Source organism: Sycon ciliatum, chromosome 3 (genome assembly GCF_964019385.1).
Source record: "Sycon ciliatum chromosome 3, ocSycCili1.1, whole genome shotgun sequence".
Taxonomy (NCBI): domain Eukaryota; kingdom Metazoa; phylum Porifera; class Calcarea; order Leucosolenida; family Sycettidae; genus Sycon; species Sycon ciliatum.
This window is the reverse complement of record NC_088645.1, coordinates 46,103,896-46,116,520: the sequence shown is the minus strand read 5'-3', so window position 1 is coordinate 46,116,520 and position 12,625 is coordinate 46,103,896. Positions and strand designations below refer to the sequence as shown.

General features: G+C 47.5%; 1 protein-coding gene across 3 annotated transcripts in view; it reads right to left on the bottom strand.

Annotated features, from left to right (window-relative positions):
• Positions 1-12,413, bottom strand: part of LOC135812330 (uncharacterized) — a 25,696-nt gene extending 13,283 nt beyond the window's left edge. The window contains exons 1-4 of one of the 3 annotated variants that reach the window (XM_065325710.1): positions 10,216-12,413; positions 7,367-7,483; positions 5,273-5,439; positions 4,205-4,351 (exon numbers count right to left, since the gene is read on the bottom strand). In XM_065325710.1, the coding sequence (XP_065181782.1) occupies positions 4,205-4,351; positions 5,273-5,439; positions 7,367-7,483; positions 10,216-12,343 (2,559 nt within the window). In that variant the 5' untranslated portion in view covers positions 12,344-12,413. The remainder of the gene's footprint in view (positions 1-4,204; positions 4,352-5,272; positions 5,440-7,366; positions 7,484-10,215) is intronic. The other 2 variants (XM_065325708.1, XM_065325709.1) reach the window with 2 other exon arrangements.
• Between the last annotated feature and the right edge of the window lie 212 nt (positions 12,414-12,625).

Genomic DNA, 12,625 nt, shown 5'->3' with positions numbered 1-12,625 from the left:
CCCCCCACACACACACAAACACACACACAACACACACACACATATACACACACACACCTACTCATACTCCTGGCCATCGACGAAGCGATGATAACGAACAAGCTATGTTAGACATAGCAACTTGTGCTGTGATGTCCCCCCCCCTTCTTCCTCTTCTTCTTCTTCTTCTTCTTCTTCTTCTTCTTCTTCTTCTTCTTCTTCTTCTTCTTCTTCTTCTTCTTCTTCTTCTTCTTCTTCTTCTTCTTCTTCTTCTTCTTTCTTCTTCTTCTTCTTCTTCTTCTTCTTTTCTTCTTCTTCTTCTTCTTCTTCTTCTTCTTCTTCTTCTTCTTCTTCTTCTTCTTCTTCTTCTTCTTCTTCTTCTTCTTCTTCTTCTTCTTCTTCTTCTTCTTCTTCTTCTTCTTCTTCTTCTTCTTCTTCTTCTTCTTCTTCTTCTTCTTCTTCTTCTTCTTCTTCTTCTCTCTTCTTCTTCTTCTTCTTCTTCTTCTTCTTCTTCTTCTTCTTCTTCTTCTTCTTCTTCTTCTTCTTCTTCTTCTTCTTCTTCTTCTTCTTCTTCTTCTTCTTCTTCTTCTTCTTCTTCTTCTTCTTCTTCTTCTTCTTCTTCTTCTTCTTCTTCTTCTTCTTCTTCTTCTTCTTCTTCTTCTTCTTCTTCTTCTTCTTCTTCTTCTTCTTCTTCTTCTTCTTCTTCTTCTTCTTCTTCTTCTTCTTCTTCTTCTTCTTCTTCTTCTTCTTCTTCTTCTTCTTCTTCTATCATCAAGAACAGCAGCGACAAGAACATGGCAAACCTGTACCAACATCACAGCAAACAACAGTATCTGCTCACAAGACAATACTCCGCAATAAAAGAAATGGAATGTGCCGAGGCAGCGATCTCTGAAGCTAGTCCAACTAACCTCCAGCAAGGCAGGGCAGGACTCGGCTTTAGGCATGACAAACAAGAGAAAATCAAACCTAGAAAACAAATACTCAATACCATTCATGAAGGTGACTGCCAAGACCAGCTATCCCACCTCAAAAGCCTGCAAATGCAAGGCAGCTGGTTAAAGTGGAGAGACACGATGTTTGAAGACCTCACTTGGAAAAAACTGTTGGACGAAGGCTACGGGAGGACTTTCTCCTTTCAACTAAACTGTGTATTAAACACACTACCAACAGTTGACAATCTGAGGAGGTGGGGTAACTCTGTGGTCGAACAACAATGCCCTCTATGCAACAGGCAAGCTACGCTCCGTCACATATTATCAGCATGTCCAACAGCCCTCCACCAGGGCAGATATACCTGGCGCCACGACAACGTACTGAAATGCATAGTAAAACAAGTAAACGAAACCATCCAAACTTATCAAAAGGCCACGGCATCAGCAGAAACGCAGAGTAATCAGAAGAGAATTGATTACATAACTTTCTGCAAGGCAGGAGAGAATCTCCCCAAACAGCCCCCCTCCCAACGCAAACGGCTAAATGACCAATTCGTAACTAGCTCAGCAGACTGGCAGGTCCTGGTGGACATGAAGGATGAGAAACTTGTTTTCCCCCACTTCATAGCACCTACAACCTGTCGTCCAGACATAGTGCTCTTCTCCAAAGAATTGAGAAGAGTTCTGTGGCTGGAACTCACGGTATGTAGTGAAGATCGCTTTGCACAATCGCGCGAAATCAAAATCGAACGCTATCGTCACCTTCATAGCGCGTGTGTAAGGAATGGCTGGGATACGGAAAGTCACACAGCAGAGGTGGGAGCGAGAGGCGCCATATCCACCAGCTTGGATTCCTTCGCGAGATCCTTGCGCTGCACTAAGGAACAGCGCAGGCTCTTGCGGAGGAATTGTCGCCAAGCAGCGCTGAACTCAAGCTATGTCCTATGGCTAAGGCGAAGGGAGCGAACATGGCGCGACTGGCCGTTGTATTAAAACTGTTTGGTGAACCTGTTGTAGAGCACTTGGTGGGCGATCGGCCACCCAGCGAGGATAGTTGGACGTCCTTAAAATCAAGATTTGAACTCGCCATTCCGGCCTCTAAAGGGCCGGGGGTGGACGATCGCCAACCTTGCCAACCTCTCGTAGTCACTTGTTCTTGTCGAATCGTTATTTTCATAGCCTTCTCGACATTCGCCCTACAAATTACCATACATCACAACGCAACTACCTGTACATGACACACCATACCATACGGACACAACCACACCCCAACTGTACTGGGGGCCTATCTCTTCGAATTGCATTATATGAGTTTCTTTTTCCTTTTTTCTTTACCCGTTACTGTCTAAAAAGCAGTCGAAACGGTTTTTATCCACCATTTGATGGTGAGCATTTCCCTTCTTCTTCTTCTTCTTCTTCTTCTTCTTCTTCTTCTTCTTCTTCTTCTTCTTCTTCTTCTTCTTCTTCTTCTTCTTCTTCTTCTTCTTCTTCTTCTTCTTCTGCCAATTAAGAAGGAACTGCAGAAACGCAGCACTAAATTCCAGCTACGTTATCTGGCTGAGGCGACGTGAGAAGGCTTGGCGCGACTGGCCACTGTTTTAAAAGTCCCCCAGAGGCAGTTTGTTGGCACTTGGTTGGCGGACAGCCACCCAGCGAGGATAGTTGGGTACCCTTCAAATCTTGGTTTTAACTCGCCACACCGGCTTCTAAAGGGCCGGGGGTGGGTGTTCGCCAACCAAGTCGAGCTTTCGTTCGCTTTTTTTTCGTTTTTCTAGTATACTTGCTTGTGCTGCGCCGCGCTGGAGCGAGTCTATCAGTAGATGCTTTCGCCGCTTAGAGCTACTATTGCACAAAGCCACAACACTGCGCGCTGCCATTCGCTGTATGCTTTCGCTGCACCAAGCTGCTGTTAAGCTGCACGACGCCACAACACAAATTCACTACAACAGTCTCGTCCACAACTTCACTACAACAGTCTCGTCCATATTGCACTACGCTGAGCACTGGCCTGCTCCCGCTCTGAAGAGCTTTTTAGCCTTCACTGCTTTTGCTCAACCCCAGGCATTGGCCCACAGTGGCATCCGCTTCCTTTTTCTTTTTCTTTTCTCCTTTTACTTTCTCCGTCACTGCCTAAAAAACAGTCGAGACGGTTTTTTACCCACCAGTTTTTAATGGTGCGAATTACTTTCCTTCTTCTTCTTCTTCTTCTTCTTCTTCTTCTTGGTGGGCGATCGGCCACCCAGCGAGGATAGTTGGACGTCCTTAAAATCAAGATTTGAACTCGCCATTCCGGCCTCTAAAGGGCCGGGGGTGGACGATCGCCAACCTTGCCAACCTCTCGTAGTCACTTGTTCTTGTCGAATCGTTATTTTCATAGCCTACTCGACATTCGCCCTACAAATTACCATACATCACAACGCAACTACCTGTACATGACACACCATACCATACGGACACAACCACACCCCAACTGTACTGGGGGCCTATCTCTTCGAATTGCATTATATGAGTTTCTTTTTCCTTTTTTCTTTACCCGTTACTGTCTAAAAAGCAGTCGAAACGGTTTTTATCCACCATTTGATGGTGAGCATTTCCCTTCTTCTTCTTCTTCTTCTTCTTCTTCTTCTTCTTCTTCGTTTTTTTTCTCGTTTTTCTAGTCTACTTGCTTGTGCTGCGCCGCGCTGGAGCGAGTCTATCAGTAGATGCTTTCGCCGCTTAGAGCTACTATTGCACAAAGCCACAACACTGCGCGCTGCCATTCGCTGTATGCTTTCGCTGCACCAAGCTGCTGTTAAGCTGCACGACGCCACAACACAAATTCACTACAACAGTCTCGTCCACAACTTCACTACAACAGTCTCGTCCATATTGCACTACGCTGAGCACTGGCCTGCTCCCGCTCTGAAGAGCTTTTTAGCCTTCACCGCTTTTGCTCAACCCCAGGCATTGGCCCACAGTGGCATCCGCTTCCTTTTTCTTTTTCTTTTCTCCTTTTACTTTCTCCGTCACTGCCTAAAAAACAGCCGAGACGGTTTTTTACCCACCAGTTTTTATTGGTGCGAATTACTTTCCTTCTTCTTCTTCTTCTTCTTCTTCTTCTTCTTCTTCTTCTTCTTCTTCTTCTTCTTCTTCTTCTTCTTCTTCTTCTCTCTCTCTCTCTCTCAAACAAACAAACGCATTTAATAGTCGTACATCCAAGTCCGGATAGTAGATAGTAAGACAAAAAATTGCCCCCCCCCCCCCCGGATTGTCTACTACAGAGGGTTGCACCCGTAACTATGACTACTTACCATATCAGTTGTAATGAATCTGAAGTTCAGATAGATCAGCTGTGGGATGTGCGAGATGCAGAGTGCTGCGATATTAGGCTCTTCCCCACACGGATTGTGGTCGACCGTCAAACTACGCAAACTCTTGATCCGACGGAAGTATAACAGCTGCATACAAAGATCAAGCCAGGGCAAGAAGAAGACATTATGCATAGACAAGCAGACATTGAACACAACTGCAAACTGGCGAGAGAATGCTGGTACTGGTGAGATGCTATCAAGTCTGCTCTCGTGTCTGCTGCATCTACATCTTCAGCCCTTGGCTCCGCAAAGTGACAGCAGTGGTATTGGTTGCATGAGGCCATGCCATGACAGATATCCACATTAACACATACATACACACACGGGCACACCCCACCCCCCCCCCCCCCCACACACACACATACACATACACACACATACACACACATACACACACATACACACTTGTATTTGTACTTGTTGCTCACTGCCAAAACTGGTCACGTGAGTCCCCCCGGGAGAGGGGAGAGAGACTCAAAAGGAATCTTAGAAAGATGACTCAATTGGTTATTGAACCGCCCAACGGCCGACACCCCCTGAAATCCCCAAAACTCTGGGTGGACTTGAAAATGATCCCACTTATGGGCTCACCACACCTCAGTAAGTGGGTGAGGACAAGGTGCAGAAAAAGGATTGACGGCATCAGGTATCCGTCCCGGGATCCAACTGCAGTTACCCCTGCCCCCAGTGAAGGTAATATTTGCTACTAGTGTGAGTGGCTAAATCAGAGTGGATCTGATAAAAGCTTAACTAGCACCATTGATTACACAAGAGTTAATCTAGCCATAAGCAGTCCATGGTTAACAGGTATGTATACTTCAAATAGAAAGTATATGAACCCTGGAACCAACAAAGGTGGCAGGTACAACATTACACCTTCAAGCAGCCGAGCCTGTTGGCAACAGACCCAACACAATCAGGCATAAGTGTACCTACCAGCCGAACTAGCTGGCACACACACACACACACACATTTAGGAAAGTGTGATTGTCGGTAACAGTATCTTACATGTTCAGGATCGTTGATACAGTTATGGGAGAAAGTGAGTACTTCTAGCTTGCTCAGGTGCAGCAGGTTATCTGGCTGAATAATCATATTGTGTGCTAGTGCCATCTCTGTCAGCTTCGTGTTCTTCTCCAGTCCTTGGATCACTTTGATATTGTTGAACGACAAATCTACACCAACAAAGCCAGAACAAACAATAATCGTGACATCGAGCCCAAGTTTTCCACGCTATCAGCCTCAGGTCACACACCAAAGGCTGTAAATAATATGCATGAGAGAGAGAGAGAGAGAGAGAGAGAGAGAGAGAGAGAGAGAGACGGAGGAAGAGAGAGAGAGAGAGAGAGAGAGAGAGAGAGAGAGAGAGAGAGAGAGAGAGAGAGAGAGAGAGAGAGAGAGATAGAGATAGAGAGAGAGAGACAGAAAGAGAGAGAGACAGAGGAAGAGAGAGACAGAGGGAGAGGCAGGGACAGAGACAGAGTGCGTCATACAGTACCTGAAGTCGGATGCTGTCACATGCACACTATAAAACATGTCGGAAATACGTGATGACATCATGATAATGTCGCAATGCAAGAATATTGCCCATTATGCGACAGGCATATGTACCAGACTTATAGACTGTATAAGCCAGGTATCCATGCCCAATGACATACTTATAGACTGTGTTAGCCAGGTATCCATGCCCAATGACATACATGTAGCCAGGTATCCATGCCCAATGACATACATGTACATGCAGTACGAAATTTAGACAACGTTCTCATGTGCACTTTGTGTTTCGTCTGAACCTGTAGGTACCAATGTGTTCCCCCTGAAAGGACATGATCCGGTTCGGCAAGCAACATAGGGTAGAGGTCACACACACAGAATGCATGATGGTGACTTCAGGAGTCAGCTGTTGACTCGGATGTCTCTTATCCGGGCACCTTGGGACCGAGCACTGCCTGTATCCCAGTGATACGCATCTACCATGCAGGGATGAATTTATCCGGTATCGCATCGCAGTTTGCGATTCAAAATCGATCGAGTGCGACTCAAAAATCACAGCGACTCGCAGGAAACTGCGATGCATAAACGGCACTGCATACTAGCTCGCGCAGTCAGTAAAAGTGATGCTGTGACCATGTCGTACACTCACTACACCTGTACCATTGTGTACAGTGCACGGACCCCGCTTTTTTCTCGGGAAGGTGTGATTTCTAGTACATGTACCTGTGAACTGTGGCTGGCTCCGCGTGCACATACTGACTGTACTGGTGTCCTACTTGAACTGTACTACACGTACCACTTTGCGCGGCTTTCATTCAGTAAGTTCAGTAAGTTCATGTACATGTACTTTCCGTACTGACGATTATCATCTTTCCTCCACGATCCCGGCGGAGGTCTTGTTGTTTGTTTTCTTCTTTCTGGTTCACTTACCTCTTTTCGTGATACTATAGCTTTCTGCTTGTAGCCAGTCGGTCTTTCTGGTCGTGAGGAACTTTTGGAATCACGTTCGTCCTTCTCTCTGACAATTGCCCAAGCTGTAGTTTTTGTCTAGTCTGGTTCTGCCTCCAACATGTCTGTACGACAGAGTACCTTTGAGAAGTGGGTGGCAGAGGTCGATGTCCAGAAGAAATGGCTTGGTTCTAAGAAAGCTACAGGTGCAGCGGTGACGCTAATTTTCTGCCAGCTATGCAGACAGCACGAGTCCTCCCTCCGTGGACTGAGAAATTTTAGTCGGTCTTCGTGGAAGAAAAAGTACTAATCAAAAGTCAAGGACTGCTACGCATTTTGGCGTTTGCGTCGCGAAAACTGCTATGCAAAAAATGACAGTAAATTCAACCCTGACCATGTATCATATACATTCTCGAAGAATCTTATTGGCCACATATTGCACATGTTCAGGATACGAGAAGATTCCATTGATGAAAATGTGTGGATTTCACAGGTTGGCCGTGACAAATAAACCGTGACTAGCGCATACGAAAAAAGTCAAACCCCCCCTAATTCGAAGCATTTTTGCCATAGGAACTCAAGCTGAAGATGCCCGGTTAAGAGACATGCCCGTATCTGACGTGTTCAGATAAGAGACGTTTGAGTGTACACACTACGTACCAAGTATCTCCAGATGCACGAGAGCATCGAATCCCTCCATTGCCTCTATGACATTATTACTCAGCGTTAGTCTTGTCAGCTGTGTCAGTCGCCACAGATTGTCTATCGTCTGAACATCTAGAGAGATGAGGTGATGCAGACACATGAACACACATGAACACATGCATACACATGCCACAAACATACACACGCAGATACGTTCACACATACGTACAAACACACACACACACACACACACACACACATACACACATATGTACACACGAACATACATATACAGTAAAGTATGCCGTTAGCGACCTCTGCTGTAGGCGACCATCTTACGTTAGCGACCGATTTTCCGTGCACCGACGGTTTCACATACAAATTGATCTGTCCAGAGTGACCGCGGTTTCATGCACGGTGGCTGCATTCAAATCTGCTGTAAGCGACCGCGACCCACGTTCAGTCAGGTGCAAAACTGTACTAGCCAGTGGGCTGTCAACTGCAAGGTGTGAAAATGCGCTGTCTTGCAAGTGCTATCGACTGGCCCTGGCACCCCTATATTCTATTGAATATCCAATAAAATGATATTAAAAACCAAATTATTCTCGTCGATTTGAGTACATGGAAACATATATGCATGCCCGGTATGCCGGATTTACCATACATCTGCCGTAAGAGACCATCTGCCTTAAGAGACCGCTTTTTCTTGCTCCAACAGATTTGACTGTACACAAGTAATCTCTGCACAGCTATATCTGTTTCTATCCCGTTAGGTCTCATCAGAAAGTGGAGCTCAGAATTACTGCTCGACTGGCCGACCAAATACAGTAAAACCTATAACTAAAGACCACCGTGACTAGCGACCAGCCTGCTACTACAGTAAAACCTGTAACTAAAGACCACCGTGACTAGGGACCAGCCTGGTACTACAGTACAACCTGTAACTAAAGACCACCGTGACTAGCAACCAGCCTGGTACTACAGTAAAACCTGTAACTAAAGACCACCGTGACTAGCGACCAGCCTGCTACTACAGTAAAACCTGTAACTAAAGACCACCGTGACTAGGGACCAGCCTGGTACTACAGTACAACCTGTAACTAAAGACCACCGTGACTAGCAACCAGCCTGGTACTACAGTAAAACCTGTAACTAAAGACCACCGTGACTAGCGACCAGCCTGGTACTACAGTAAAACCTGTAACTAAAGACCACCGTGACTAGCGACCAGCCTGGTACTACAGTACAACCTGTAACTAAAGACCACCGTGACTAGCGACCAGCCTGGTACTACAGTAAAACCTGTAACTAAAGACCAACATGACTGGCAACCAGCCTGGTACTACAGTAAAACCTGTAACTAAAGACCACCGTGACTAGCGACCAGCCTGCTACTACAGTAAAACCTGTAACTAAAGACCACCGTGACTAGGGACCAGCCTGGTACTACAGTACAACCTGTAACTAAAGACCACCGTGACTAGCAACCAGCCTGGTACTACAGTAAAACCTGTAACTAAAGACCACCGTGACTAGCGACCAGCCTGGTACTACAGTAAAACCTGTAACTAAAGACCACCGTGACTAGCGACCAGCCTGGTACTACAGTAAAACCTGTAACTAAAGACCACCGTGACTAGCAACCAGCCTGGTACTACAGTAAAACCTGTAACTAAAGACCACCGTGACTAGGGACCAGCCTGGTACTACAGCACAACCTGTAACTAAAGACCACCGTGACTAGCGACCAGCCTGGTACTACAGTACAACCTGTAACTAAAGACCACCGTGACTAGCGACCAGCCTGGTACTACAGTAAAACCTGTAACTAAAGACCACCGTGACTAGCAACCAGCCTGGTACTACAGTAAAACCTGTAACTAAAGACCACCGTGACTAGCGACCAGCCTGGTACTACAGTAAAACCTGTAACTAAAGACCCCCCTGACTAGCGACCAGCCTGGTACTACAGTAAAACCTGTAACTAAAGACCACCGTGACTAGCGACCAGCCTGGTACTACAGTAAAACCTGTAACTAAAGACCACCGTGACTAGCAACCAGCCTGGTACTACAGTAAAACCTGTAACTAAAGACCACCGTGACTAGCGACCAGCCTGGTACTACAGTAAAACCTGTAACTAAAGACCACCGTGACTAGCGACCAGCCTGCTACTACAGTAAAACCTGTAACTAAAGACCAACGTGACTAGCGACCAGCCTGGTACTAAAAACCACTTCGCCAGGCAAGGACGGTCTCACATTCATGTATGGTTGTGCGGTGCAAACCCCTAACTAAAGACCACCTGCAACAGAAAGACCGCTTTCTGTGGCCCCAAGGGGTAGTCCTTAGTCACAGGTTTTACTGTACAAGGTAACAACGTGAACAAGAAAAACAAGTTTAACCGGCAGCTGCCAGAGTTTGTGCGGTCTGCGCACCGTTCCAAAATAACGGTAAACGTATGCTGCACAAGGACCCTTCCCATCTCACACTGTGCATCGCTATAGTCAGAGTGAATCCAATTATTTAATTCACCCCAAAACTTTTAGTTCACGACTTCTGACGCAGTGACTTTCACACTCCGATTATAGAAAAAAACGTGGTATTTTCCAGTCATTCAGCTGACACACCGAACGAAGCGTGAGCAGCAGGCAGTCAGCTGAGCACTACTGAAAACGCACAATCACAAAATGAATCATTACAAGTCGCAAGTGTTCCACCTGCTCCACCACGAGCCAGTACTACTGACTGTACGTGTAGAAGCTAGTGACAACTGACCATGCATGGTCGGTAGGACACGTGCTCACAGTCACACAGCCGTCAGCGGACCAAGCAAGCAGACACATAACTATTATTTTCCTTACTTTTGTATTCGACCCGGAGCACTTTGACTTGGTCAAAGTCGAAGCCATCCTCCAGCACAATAAGCGCTTCCTCTCCCTTTGGGCCCTGCTCCTTGCTGCAGTCCTCCAGCATTTCCAACGTCAAGTGACGTGGCGGCGGTTGATCATGAACGCGACTCATCGTCGGCCAGCGTTTCGGCAATCGTCTCACTTGTTCCAGTAGAGTAACACGTGAGGCAAATCTAGGACGTCGCGCTGTTCGCGCGTATGGGTTGTACGATTTTTCACGTTTGCTATCCTCTCGCGAGAGCGTGCGACTGCGGGCACGTTTTCGCAGCGCGTTGCGCTCCTCTTCGGTGAGATCCAATCCTGTTTCTTCTTCGTACCGTCCTGCCTCGTCTTGGAGCTGTTCCTCAGTTAGGTCAAATCGCACGGTCTTTTTAGCTCTCTGACTTTTATCACGAGCTCGCTCAGCAGTTTGCTGGTCCGCAGCCGCCTCCTGGTCAGCCGCTAAGCGTATCAAATGATCTTGAACTTCAGCGGCTGTAGCAAGTGGAGGATTTGGGGATGCAGATCCACTGCTGTCACTAGAACAAGCGCCAGTAGTTGTACTTCGAGTGGGTTTTGAATGAACTTGACTTGCAGCGGCAATATCGTCCTGGTCTAGCGAGGCTGTGAACAGCGAATCTCGATCATCGTCACTTTGCACAAGTATACGATCAGTACTGGATGTGGGGCTGATCACGTACCATTCGCTCTGGTCTAGAAATCCTTGCTCGCTATTCGTACCAGACACACGAGGGTGCGAGGCAAGACGAGCGAAGACGTTAGGCCGCCTGTCGACCTCTAGAGTCTTGTCCAGCCAATCTGAAACCGTGTTGAAGCGCTCCTGGTCGTGGTCTTTCAAAAGGCCGTACTCCTCGATTTCTTGGACGTCAAATTTCACGTCGCTAGGCAACTGGGGAGTGAACGTACTCAAGTACTTCAGCAGGTCCAGCTGAAATTCAGTCCATCTGTTGCCTAGCAACTCGGCGTCGGCAGCACGCTTGAGTATTCCTTTCACGCGGAAGTGAAGAGTTTCCGACACATCACCATGAAAGCGGCCTCGATACCATTCATTAGCGATCTGCTCGACGTTGAGCGAGAGATCCCCCTGGGTCGTTTCTGCAACCAGACCTCTCAACGCCTCTTCGATGGCGTGTGTGATAGTATGCCGACTAAATACTCTGAGAGTTGAACTATCTTCATCAATATCAGTGCGACGAAAGTCTTCCATGATCTGCTGGACGACTTCAGCCCACGTTATGTAGTTCAGCAAATCCTCCGGGGTGGAGTGCGTCCCCTCTCTCCGCTCTTCCTCCAATTCCGTAGCAGACTGTCCCTCCACGCCCTCTTCATTCACCGGCAGCTCGGGCAGTGTGACGTCACTAGCCAAGCTATCAGTTCGAGGAGCTGTACTGCTCGAGGAAAACCTCAGTGACGGTTTACGACTACTGCTAATCTGAACCTCGTCTGCAAACGATACCTTGCGATCTTTGCGACCTTTGCCACCTCCTAGCTTGGTCCGTGGCTGTTGTTGCTGCGGCTGCTGCTGCTGTTGACTGGATTGATGTTCGACATTGCCGTCGGTTTCATCCTCCCTTGATGAGCTGCTGTTCGTTTTGTAGTTCTCTCGAAGGTTCCTCGCCTTGTTGATATCTTGTAGGCCTCGCTCGCCATCCCTGTCAACGTCTTCCGTGTCAGCCGTGTATCTTGATAGGACGCGCGACGTGGTGGGTGATCCGATGTACCGACTAAACTGTGTTCCGTCTGGAATGTCTTCCGAACCTCGCAGGGTCAATCGTCGACGAACTGGTCCGATATCATCGATGACTGAACGTGCGTCCTGTACTGGCGGCTGCTGCTGCTCTTCAGCCTCTGTCTCTGGCTGAATGCGTGGACGACGACGTGCAAATTGCTCATAGTACGGGTGTGGATTGTGTCCACGCGAATCAGGTTCACCAACATTCAGATTGTCTGGTGTCGGCGATACTATCGGACTACTGTATGGATCGTCATGCTCTGTAGGGGTTTTCCCTGCGTCGACGTCCTGACGAGGAGGTGTTTGTGCCGGTAGTCTGTCACTGTCAGGTCGCTCTTGGTCTGCCATTGAGTATACCGTCCTGTCTGGACTCGATGGAGGTTAGGAAACGCCGCGACGTGGACAGTGGGCTGCTGATCTGCTTCTGTGCTGGGTAGAGTCCTTACTAGAACGTGTGTAAAGAGCCAGGGTGCGCTAAGACTAGTAAGAGCCAGGGTGCGCTAAGACTAGTAAGAACCAGGGTGCGCTAAGACTAGTTAGAGCCAGGGTGCGCTAAGACAAGTAAAAGCCAGGGTGCGATGAGACTAGTAAGAGCCAAGGTGCGCTAAGACTAGTAAGAGCCAGGGTGCG